This window comes from Trichechus manatus, unplaced genomic scaffold, assembly GCF_000243295.1.
Source record: "Trichechus manatus latirostris isolate Lorelei unplaced genomic scaffold, TriManLat1.0 scaffold00029, whole genome shotgun sequence".
Lineage (NCBI taxonomy): Eukaryota > Metazoa > Chordata > Mammalia > Sirenia > Trichechidae > Trichechus > Trichechus manatus.
In genome coordinates this window covers 17,696,302-17,708,793 of record NW_004443965.1, presented here as the reverse complement: position 1 = coordinate 17,708,793, position 12,492 = coordinate 17,696,302, and the positions used below count along the sequence as shown (strand labels likewise).

General features: G+C 34.1%; 1 protein-coding gene across 1 annotated transcript in view; it reads right to left on the bottom strand.

Annotated features, from left to right (window-relative positions):
- Nucleotides 1–12,492, bottom strand: part of ADAMTS6 (ADAM metallopeptidase with thrombospondin type 1 motif 6) — a 297,249-nt gene that overhangs the window by 154,403 nt on the left and 130,354 nt on the right. The window contains exon 10 of the mRNA XM_004374547.3: nucleotides 626–772. Coding sequence (XP_004374604.1) covers nucleotides 626–772 — 147 coding nt within the window. The remainder of the gene's footprint in view (nucleotides 1–625; nucleotides 773–12,492) is intronic.

Genomic DNA, 12,492 nt, shown 5'->3' with positions numbered 1-12,492 from the left:
ACCCTCTGTTGTGATCCCTGTCAGAGCAGTCAGTGGTGGTAGCTGGGCACCATCTAGTTGTACTGGTCTCAGTTTGATGGAGGCCGTGGTAGTTGTGGTCCATTAGTCCTTTGGACTAATCTTTCCCTTGTATCTTGTTTTCATCATTCTCCCTTGCTCCTGATGGGGTGGGATCAGTGGAGTATCTTAGATGGCTGCTCACAGGCTTTTAAGACCCCAGATGCTACTCACCAAGGTAGAATGTAGAACATTGTCTTTATAAACTATGTTATGCCAATTGAGCTAGATGTTTCCCGAGACCATGGTCCCCACAGCCCTCTGCCCAGCAATTCAGTCCCTCAGGGAGTTTGGATATGTCTATGGAGTTTCCATGACCTTTCCTTATACAGGTTATGCTGGCTTCCCCAGTATTGTGTACTGTCATGCCCTTCACCAAAATTATCACGTATCTATTGTCTACTTAGTAGCCACAATGGTTTTTTAAAGTATTTTGGGAATGGCCTGAAATATTACTGGGCCCTATAAAAGTTACTCACTACGCAAGGCTTGAAGCACTAAATATTAGGCTTCTACCAATGGCTTAACTTCTGGAGCAATTCATCATCACTCTCCAGAGATTACTTACTCTAGAAAGCTGGTGATATAGTCTCGACTGCAGGCAGACCAGGAAAAAGGATTGGTATTTGCAGTAATGTGAGCTGCCATAAGTTTTGCTGCTTCATGACCTTTCGTCCCACAAGAATTTCCAATTCCATCATGGTTCATACCAAAACTGTTTTAATGAGGAAGAAACATAAGAAACAGAAAAGAAAGAAATAAGAAAAAATAAAATAAACAAACTCCCAATACATTCCTTCCACTTATCCTTTATTTCCTTATTTGACTATTTATTAGCCTTATCAACATATCAAGATAGACTAGATCCTCAGGAAATACAGGATTAAAGTTAAAGAAAAAGAAACTAAGGAATAATTCAATAAAGCAATATATTTCTAAAGCTCTTTAAATTTATCATATACTCTCACATGTTATCTCACATGAAACTCATAATCTCTCCTTAAGCAGAAAGGGAATATATTGTGATATTCACTTTATAAATGAGAAAACTGAGATTTAGTAAAGATAAATGACCTATGAAAGATTACATGGTTAGTAAGTGTTGAAATTGTTAGTAGAACCTATCTTTAACATGCCAGTGTTTATCCTGCCTCACTATTCTGAATCCAAAGGGAATTACAAAAACATGGTTATGATCCATTGATTTCTAGAGTATGGGACAAACAGAATTCCTTTTTCTTATTAATACAGATGAAGTAGAATTATGTAGGTATGTTGTGTATTGTGCATGTGTGTTTTGAAAACACATTTTGAAAAACCTTGATACATTAAAGGACTACGAATATAGTTTTTCTTTGCCGTGGCCTCCCTTCATCTTACAAATATTTTCTTTGTCATTTTTTCTTGTATCCTATAACCAGTTGCCGTCAAGTTGATTCTAACCCATAGCTACCCTACAGGACAGAGTATAACTGCCCCATACGGTTAACAAGGAGCAGCTGATGGATTCAAACTGCCGACCTTTTGGTTAGCAGCCAAGCTCTTAACCACTGTGCCACCAGGGCTCAGTGTCCTATAGCCATGCTTAATGTGATTAATGTTACCTAAACACACATTTCTGTGATAAATTATAACTTTTATTGAAAAAAGATATAACCTCTATGCATATGAATAAATTTTGACTTTTCCTTATAAGTAGCCAGAAGTTTAGGTTGACTATTACTAAAACAAAGTTATGTCTCCATTGTCATATTCTAATAAATGTACCATGATGTGTGTTCAAGTTAATAAGTAACGTGTGTAACTAGAGTGTAAAACAGATGGAGATAGTTGCTGGAGAAAAATCTTAACAGGTGATTGAGAACAGATAATTATAGATAATACATGAAAGTAAATATTTAATACTTCTGTTTTTGGCAGCATATAACATTGAAATAAAGACACTGACTAAGAGCAACTAAAGAGTCCTGAGTAGAAGAATATGGAATTAGTCCACATTTTGACAGGTCATTATAATAATTCTATACTGGAGACATTAGAGTGGGAAGAGAATGGAGTCAGGAAGATCAGTTGGAAGATCACTACCAATTGAGAAATGATGTTAGTTTAAACTAGGGCAGTGGGATGGAGAGATGAGATAAGATTTGAAATATGTTTAGGAAGCAGAATGGATTGACCTTCATAACTACAATATAAAAGAGCTATAATGAAGATATCTAATACTTGCCATATATGGGGACAGGGAGGAGGAGTTAGTAATCAAGTGGAAGGAGCAACATGAGCAAAGGAAGAGAAGTATTTGACAGTATAAAGAACTCTAAATTACAACACCAAGTAATCATCTAAGAACACCAATATTTAGTCTAACAGTTTGACTTCAACACACTGGAGTCAATGGTCTTCTAAGGACATGATGGTAGGGTTTCAGGTTCTATGAATTAGGCATATATTCTGTCAAAACAATCACTACAGATTTACATAAGGAGGTCATGTAAATTTATAACTCAATAAATGTATTATTCCCTATTTTTCTCAAAAGTTAAGGTTACCCTGTTAATACATTCTTTTCAAGTGGTAATAGCTTTAAATTATTATTTCTTTTTAGCAGCTGTCTTATCCATAGCACCAAGTCATATTAAGTCTTTCAAGGAGGCAGGTATAAAAAGCTTTAGATCAATTTATAGATCCTCAAGTTACTTATGCATTCTTTTCTTTAAAAAAAGACAAGTTTCTCCTTTTGAAATAATATTCCTCTTGTCTTACAAAAGAAAGTCATATTTTTCAACATTCATAATTTTATAATAATGCATTGCCTTGGGGTTTAAAAACTTCCAGGTGCCAAGAAGAGAGACAACTGGAAACATTTGGTGTCAGTACTGAAAAAATAAATGAATTATATCTGCTGGTTTTTCAACTCCTTATTTTCACCAAGTTTGAAAGAGAATCTAAACAAATTAACAGCTGATATATTGTTTAAAATAATTTTTGATGATAGATCACCTGGTTATTTTTTATACAAATAACTCAAAGGGAGTTCAAATAACCGAGTAAAATTTCTACAACAACTTCTTTCATTCCCATCTACTAATTTTCTCAGCACTCACCTCTATAGAAACAAAATACAGGAATTGAATTGATGCTGAATACTGTCTTATTCTAGAAATACAGATTGTATTCCTAACTGGAAAACATGCATTTAAATAAAGATGCATCATTTCATAAAAACTTTACTTTTATATTTAATAATTATTTATCAAAATGTATAACATGTGTGTTCTGCTGGTCAATCATTAACTATTACTGTAATGAGCATTCAATCCAGAAGAAATTATTTTGTTTATGGTTACAGGAAATTTTTTAAAATGTAACTAAAATTTACATATATATTTGTGTAGAGATACATAATTATTAAAATACTTTTATGCATAACAATATTTAAAAGTATATTGTTGTTGTGTTGTTAGGTGCTGTTCAGCCAGTTCTGACTCTCAGAGACCCCATGTACAACAGAGCAAAACACTGCCCGGTCTTGCACCACCCTCACAATCATTGTTATGCTTCAGTCCATTGTTGCAGCCACTGTGTCAATCCATCCCGTTGAGGGTCTTCCTTTTTTTCACTAGCATCTACTTTACCAAGCTTGATGTCCTTCTCCAGGGACTAATCACTCCTGATAACATGTCCAAAGTACGTGAGACTTAGTCTCACCATCCTCCCTTCTAAGAAGCATTCTGGCTGTACTTCTTCCAAGACAAATTTGTTTGTACTTCTGGCAATCCGTGGTATATTCAATATTCTTCAACGACACCATAATTCAAAGGCCTCAATTCTTCTTCAGTCTTCCTTATCCATCGTCCAGCTTTCACACGCATATGAGGCGAGTGAAAATATCATGGCTTGGGTCAGATGCTACTTAGTCCTCAAAGTGACATCTTTGCTTTTTAACACTTTAAAGAGATTTTCCCAGTGCAATACGTCCTTTGATTTCCTGACTGCTGCTTCCATGAGCATTGATTGTGGATTTAAGTAAAGAAATCTTTGACAATGTCAATCTTTTATCCATTTATCACAATGTTGCTTATTGGTGCAGTTGTGAGGATTTTTGTTTTCTTTATGTTGAGGTGAAATCCATACTGAAGGCTGTAGTCTTTGATCTTCATAGTAAGTGCTTCAAGTCCTTTTCTCTCTCAGCAAGTAAGGTTGTGTCATCTGCATATTGCGGGTTGTTAATTAGTCTTCCACCAATCTTGATGCCACATTCTTCTTCTTGTAGTCCAGTTTCTCAGATTATTTGCTCAGTATACAGATTGAATAAGTATGGTGAAAGGATACAACCCTGACACACACCTTTCCTGATTTTAAACCACACAGTATCCCCTTGTTCTGTTCGAATTACTGCCTCTTGGTCTATGTACAGGTTCCACAATAGCACAATTAAGTGTTCTGGAATTTCCATTCTTTGCAATGTTATCCATAATTTGTTATGATCCACACAGTAGAATGCCTTTGCATAGTCAACATAACACGGGTAAACATCTTTCTGGTATTCTCTGATTTCAGGTAGGATCCTTGTGACATCAGCAATGATATTCCACATTCCATGTCCTGTCCTGAATCTGGCTTGAATTTCTGGCAGTTCCCTGTGAATGTTCTGTTGTAACCACTTTGCAACGATCTTTAGCAAAATTTTACTTATGCGTGATATTAATGATAGTGTGCTAATTTCTGCGTTCTGTTGGATCTTCTTTCTTTGGAATGGGTACAAATATGGATCTCTTCCAGTCAGTTGACCAGGTAGCTATCTTCCAAATTTCTTGGCATAGATGACTGAGCACTCCCAGCACTGCATCCATTTGTTGAAACATCCTATTGGTATTCCATCAATTCCTCGAGCCTTGCTTTTGTCAGTGCCTTCAGTGTAACTCGGACCTCTTCTTTCAGTATCGTCAGCTCTTGATCATATGCTTCCTCCTGAAATGGCTGAACATCGACCAATTCCTTTTAGTACACTGACTCTGTGTATTCCTTACACCTCTTTTCAATTCTTCCTGTGTCATTTAATATTTTCCCTGTAGAATCCCTCAATATTGCAATTTGAGGCTTGAATTTTTTCTTAAGTTCTTTCAGCTTGAGAAATTCTGAGCGTGTTCTTCCCTTTTGGTTTTCTATCTCCAGGTCTTTGTACGTGTCATTATTATACTTTGTCTTCTGGAGCTGCCCTTTGAAATCTTCTGTTCAGCTCATGTACGTCATCATTTCTTCCTTTCCACTTTAGCTACTCTACGTCCAAGAGCAACTTTGAGATTTTCTTCTGACAGACATTTTAGTCTTTTCTTTCTTGCGTTTTTAATTTCTTTCTTGCTTTCTTCATGTATGATGTCCTTGATGTCATTCCACCACTTGTCTTGTCATTAATGTTCAATGTGTCGAATCTATTTCTGGAGATGGTCAGTAAATTCAAGTGGGATATACTCAAGGTCGTACTTTGGCTCTTTTTCTAATTGTTCTAGTTTTCTTCAACTTCAACTTGCATATGAGCAATTGATGGTCTGTTCCACAGTTGGCCCCTGGCCTTGTTCTGACTAATGATATTGAGGTTTTCCATTGTCTCTTTCCACAAATGTAGTCTATTTGATTCCTGTGTATTCCATCTGGTGAAGCCCATGTGTATAGTTGCCATGTATGTTGTTGAAAAAAGGTATTTGCAGTGAAGAAGTTGTTGGTCTTGCAAAATTCTATCATGCGATCTCTGGCGTCATTTCTATCACCAAGGCCATATTTTCCAATTACCAATCCTTCTTCGTTGTTTCCAACTTTTGCATTCCAATTGCCAGTAATTATCAATGCATCTTGATTGCATGTTTGATCAAATTCAGATAGCAGAAGTTGGTAAAAATCTTCAATTTCCTCATCTTTGGTCTTAGTGGTTGGTGTGTACATTTGAATAATAGTTGTATGAATTGGTCTTCCTTGCAGGCATACAGATATTATCCTATCACTGGCAGCATTGTACTTCAGGATAGATCTTGAAACGTTCTTTTTGATGATGAATGCAACACCATTCCTCTTCAATTTTTCATTCTCTGCATAATAGACCATATAATTGTCTGATTCAAAATGGCCAAAACCAGTCCATTTCAGCTCACTAATGGCTAGGATCTCAATGTTTATGCATTCCATTTCATTTTTGATGATTTCCAATTATCCTAGATTCATACTTGGTACATTCCACATTCCAATTATTAGTGGATGTTTGCAGTTGTTTCTTCTCATTTTGAGTCATGCCACCTCAGCAAATGAAGGTCCCAAAAGCTTGACTCCATCCACGTCATTCAGGTCAACTCTACTTTGAGGAGGCAGCTCTTCCCCAGTCATCTTTTGAATGCCTTCCAACCTGAGGGGCTCATCTTCCAGCACTACATCAGACAATGTTCTGCTGTTATTCATGTGGTTTTCACTGTCTAATTCTTTTTCAGAAGTAGACCGCCAGGTCCTTCTTTCTAGTCTGTCTTAATCTAGAAGCTCAGTTGAAACCAGTCCACCTACGGTGACCCTGCTGGTGTTTGAAATACTAGTGGCAAAGCTTCCAGTATCACAGTAGTATGCAAGCACCACAGTACGACAACTGACAGACACGTGGAGGATTTATCTTTAAGTTTACTGAAACAGATAATCTAAATTGTTACATCAGGGCAAAAGTGTTAAAATAAGTTCTTATTACATTTGTTTTTAACAATTTCCATTTTTTATTATGATAAATTATTCATTCTTCAAATTGAAATGCATTAAAACTATAAAAAACATGAGATATACCATTTATGAAATATAGCATTATTCAATATGTCTGCTATGCAATTGAAAATATGGAAGTTCTGAAAGTTATTGCAGATTTTGATGTTTCAAAATTATGATTAAAATAAGATTGTGTAGAAATTTTAACTTTGTGATGACTATCACTTTTGTTTGTTATATTGTCATGTTTTGCTTTAGATGTTAAATTACATTAGCTGTTTACATAGTAAATGTTTTATCATAAAGGATATTATTTATTTAGCAATAAATTTTTAAGTCTGTATATTATTGCCTGAAATTCCACTTTATACTAAAATCCATTTTTACTCCTTATTCCACTGAGCAGAGGGTATGTTTTATATTTCATTTTTATTAACATTTTATTCTCCACATATAATCAGAGTTTAATAATCGGTGATGAAGGCTTACAGGCTTAGTGAAGGGGACTAAAATTATAATCACTGAGATTTAACTTGGTTAAACTGAGGACAATAGTAAGGTTAAAATGCAGATTAAATAAACATTCTCTTGCAAAGCAGAGGATCCATAGAATTTGATGTGAGTTCTATACTCAGTATGATGAACTTCTTTTTCTGCAATTACCATAACTGGAGTCACACAATTTATACACATAGGTAGACTCAACTCTGCTCCTGGGTTCTGAGACCAATTTTTTCCATTGTTAGAAAGAATTTAGAGAGACAGATGCCAACAACTTTGTGGAGCAGCGGTAGAGTATGGCATATTGCTGGTCCAGTTCTGTTCTAGTTTTTGAGGTAGTTGTAGAAGATGGGCTCTGATCCTATTCTTGTGAAAAATACACCACCTTATATTTCAATCTTAGTAACTGTATCCGTTTTTTTATTTCACTTGCTCCTGAGAACCTGAGACCCTGGTCAGTATTCCAGTTCTTTTGGAGCAGGGATGACAGTTGGCTTTGGGAGGTTAAAATTCTGGGTATGTAACCCATGTTCCCTTATGCTCTGCCCTCTGAGATACACACCTACTGCCATCCACAGGACTCCCATGATACTGACAATTTCCTGACTGAATCTTTAGCTAAGGCCTACTGTCAGACTAAATTAGTAAAGGCACTTTTATAAAAAAAGTTCTCACAATGTGAATTAAGTGTAATGCATTTAATTAATTAGTTAACATAAATTGCTTTAAATAGACTCCTGTTGGTTACACAAGAGGGGTACTATATAACTTAAGCTTACATGTGTAGCATATGAACACACAGTTGCTTTATTGGTGTTCCTTTATTAGAGTTTTATTTTACTTGTGTGCTTTTGTTAATTAGAACTACTGATGCTCATACATTAGGCTCCAAGCAAAAATACAAGGTTCAATGTCAAGGAGGACAGAAACTACTGAGTGACTGCGGAGTGTGATTTAAAGGGGAAAAGATGATACAGTTAGATTTGTTTTGTTAGGCTTGACCAAAACCTTTAGTAGTTTAACTTCTGTAGAAAAAATAACTGTGATATTATGAGTTTTAAATTCTAGTTGCTAATGAATTTCATATGCAAATAATTTTAAACACAATTTTAATTAGTACAGGTTCTTAAGAATTGCAACTATCTTATTAAAGCAAAAAAAGCATTCTCTATTCATGTGTTCTAACTACATTGCCTGCACTATCCATCAGGGTTTATCTCTTCTCTGGGGCATAAGACTCTCTGGATGGCCCTCCAAGAAAAGCTCAACCTGGGTTCTGGACTTCATCCTATGTGAGAACAAGTCTTCATTAGGTGCATGAGAAAACACTCAGGAATTGCTTAAGTGGCTTGTAATCCCATTAGCAATGTCATTTTAAGAAAAAAGGTTAATTAAAATGTTATCAGAGTGAAATGAGTCAGACACAAAAGGACAAATATTGTATGACCCCACTTATATGAAATATCTAGAATAGGCAAATGCGTAGAGGCAAAAGTTTATTAGTTGTTATCAGGGACTGGGGAAAGGAGAAACGGGGAGTTATTGCTTAAGGAGTACTGAGTTTCCGTCTAGGGTGATGAGAAACATTTGGAAATGGATAGTGGCGATGGTTGCACAACATGGTGAATGTAATTAATGTAATTGAATTGTACACTTAAAAATAGTTAAAATGGTGTATGTTTTGTTATATATATTTTACCACAATAATTTTAAAAAAATCCTATTGGATATTTTTTATGGAAACTGACAATATGATTCCAAAATTATTATGGAAAATTAAAGGGCCAGAGGCAGCTAAGATGATTTTGAAGAAAAAAGAGGGAAGAACTTCAACATTTATTATAAAACTGTGATAATTAAAGCAATATGATATTGGCCCAGAGAATCTTTGAAAATAACAACAATAAAAGACCCAAAACAACAAACATGGGAAAATATTAACATTTGTCAAATCTGAATGGTGGGCACATGGATGTTTGTTATAACACACACAAGCACATATATGGGATATTCAAAGTAAAACATTTTTAAAAATATCTGTGTAGGTAAATACATGTCTCTGAACATACACAGAATACTTTGTGTTCTGCATTTTAGAAACTGAATTTTCCTCTCAGACTAATTAAACAAAATAGCTGACTTTATAAACTGATCTGGTTCTAAAGTTTGAAAGCTGAGTTTTGGGACTTTGAAACATTTTACCCCAGGAGTAATGGTATGAATTGTTATTATAATTCCAAGATGGCCCCACATAAGCCTATGTAGTCTATTTGCTGGCTAAATTTGTACATCTGAAATGAAAAATAATATATGGTAACATTGCAGAAACTAGGAAATTAAATAAAATGCAATATATTTTAAAATTTTCTGTAAAACTAATAATACTTGAGGAAAAGCAATTTTAATAAGAGAAGGTAAATGAAGATTATTGAAGAAGTTCTAAAGGGGACTTCTAAGTATTATCAAAAAGTTTTACAGGTAAATGATTCTTATTTTATGTCTAAATTTTGAAATTTGTATTTTTCTAATTTTCTCCATAAAGATAGACCATGAACACTAAATACCCCTAGCCTAGAGGTTTTGCTTTTTTTGACTCATGAATGAGAGTAGATTAGAGGAGGATGTTCTTGAATTAATCAAGAGTTAGAAGAAAGAAATAAAGAAAAGTAAATTAAAAAGATGTATTCCTCCAGGATAGAAGGTTTTTTTTTCATCAATACTGCATCCACAATAGAGTCTATGTTCAATATATATAAATATAGTAGGTGTTCAGTAACTCTCTGGGATCAAATTGTACATGAGTGAATTGTACATGAGTGAAAGACCACCTAATGATTAACTATAAACCATGAAAGACAGAGAACATGGGAAGTACCATATGTATATACACCTCACTTCTTGTTGTTAGTTGTCGTTGAGTTTGCTCTGACTCGTGGCTATCACATGTATAATAGAACTAAACATTGCCTGGTCTTGCACCATCTCCATGATCTTTGATATGTTTAAGACCATTATTGAGGCTGTTGTGTCAATCCATTTCATTGAGGGTTTTCCTTGTTTTTGATGACCCTCTACCACTTTTATTCACTTAATGGTGAATAATGTAATAAATATACATAATATCACATAATGAGTAATAAAAGGCAAAAAAAGGGAGTTTGGGTCAGATCATTTCCTTAAAAAAACAGGTGGCATCATCAGTCAGAGACAGAATGGCTGAGATCGAGAGAGATGATGTAATAAAAGTTATTCATTAAATTAAGTTTCTGTAACTCAGAGTCTGTTTATCACATACATGATTCTACTGACACGCACAAGCTTTTCTCAAATGTTTTTCTATAGTAAATTAGATAATTTTCTATGTCAGATGAGATTTGTTCCTTTGAAATCGTATTTGACAACAGCAAAATTTCCTTATATATGGTCAGTGTGGAATTATATTGGTAAAGGAGAGAATTTATTTCTTTTCATTTTTCAGGATATATAAAATGCAGCACACGTGTGACTCTGTTTTGCTTCATGGCACCGTATACTCTATGACCACTTAGCATTGTGAAAGTAATATAATGCATTCTGTACCACAAAATAATAGCTTACTCTTGATTTTGGTACACAATTCTCACTGGTCCTTTTGGCAGATTGGTAAGAATGAAAGAGAATAAACATAGCCTAACCCATTGCCATCAAGTCGATTCTGGCCCATAACGACTGAGTATAAATTTAATCTGGAGATTATTTTCAAAATCATAACAGATGTTTTTAAACCAGACAAAAGATCTGTATAGCTAAAAAAAACAAAAAACTTTAAAGTGCTTAATTCAAATTTTGTGTCTAAGCAATCTTAATTTTAAAACTGAAGATAATCATATTGTTAATATATCAATATCATCATTTTTGTTAGATAATTATGGTGCTTTAAACTCTGCTTAGAAATTTGTTAACCAATCACTAATACACAGAGCATGTACTTTTTTAAAACTCTTCCACTAAAGAAGAAAATAAATAGGTGATCACTCATTTCTTCAAAAGGATAACACATATACAATTACAGGATTAAAATGTACCGTCCTAATGTTTTGTAATCTGATTAAATTTCTCTTTTAGAAATAATTTTTTTAAATGATGAGATAATCATAGTCTGAATTGTGACAGCTATAAAATCTTAAAGCTAAGCCCTCCCATTATGGATAGAAAAATACAAGAGAATAAAGGGACATCCTTTCTTTACAATTATTTTCCACTAGTAATCTCTTTGAATTGGTCTTATTTATAACTGATCATGGATATGAATCATTTATTATAAAAAGCAAAGACTAAATTCAAGGGGTGTAAACTTTTTTTAGATTTAGTAGTTACCCAATAGGATAATTATTATAATTTGCTCATGTGTTTTCTAAAACAGAGTTTGGAATTTAATTCTACTTTTGGACTTTATATACAATTTATTAAAATAACTGAACTCAAGATTTTGAACTTATATAGGAAAATATTTAATGAGGGTGATGTCTAGCAGAATCTAGGACCTAAACTCATTCCATACCTGTACAAAACACTGTTCTTGTTTAGTATGAGCACTTCTGAGTTGAAAGTTAGGTTTCCAAAGTTAATGAAATGACTTTAATACATTTACATCTCTTCTATTACCATTTTCCACTTGTTTTCCTTTCATACTAACTGTAGAGATGCCAGAGACCAGAGGAAAACGCTATTGGAGACATACTAAGATGTTGGGGTGGTGGGTGAGTGTATGTGTGTAATACTCATGGCAAAGATAAGGGAGGTAGCTGGAATAAGAATAGTTTTGCTATTCTAATTTTCTTGAGTATTATGGGCAAAATGTCTTTGAATCAGTTTGTGGTAGCTGAAATTCATATCAACCAGTCAGTATGATGTATTTGCCTACAATTTATTTCTTTGTTTTCTCATCAAAATGAAAGGAATGTCTTATCGAAATTCCTAAAGTTATTACGAACTAAATTTTACTTCAGTAAATTTATTTATTCTGTAATACACACACACACACAAACACATACACACACACACATAATTCCAGATACATAATGCAGTAATCAACCTGCTGTTCTTATCTATTTTTGTGTCGTGAGTTCATATCATAGCAAGGGCTTAATTATTAAAATAACATAATTCTAGAACTTTTTATTAGAATAATTTTTCTAAGGAACATCTTTATATTACTATTAT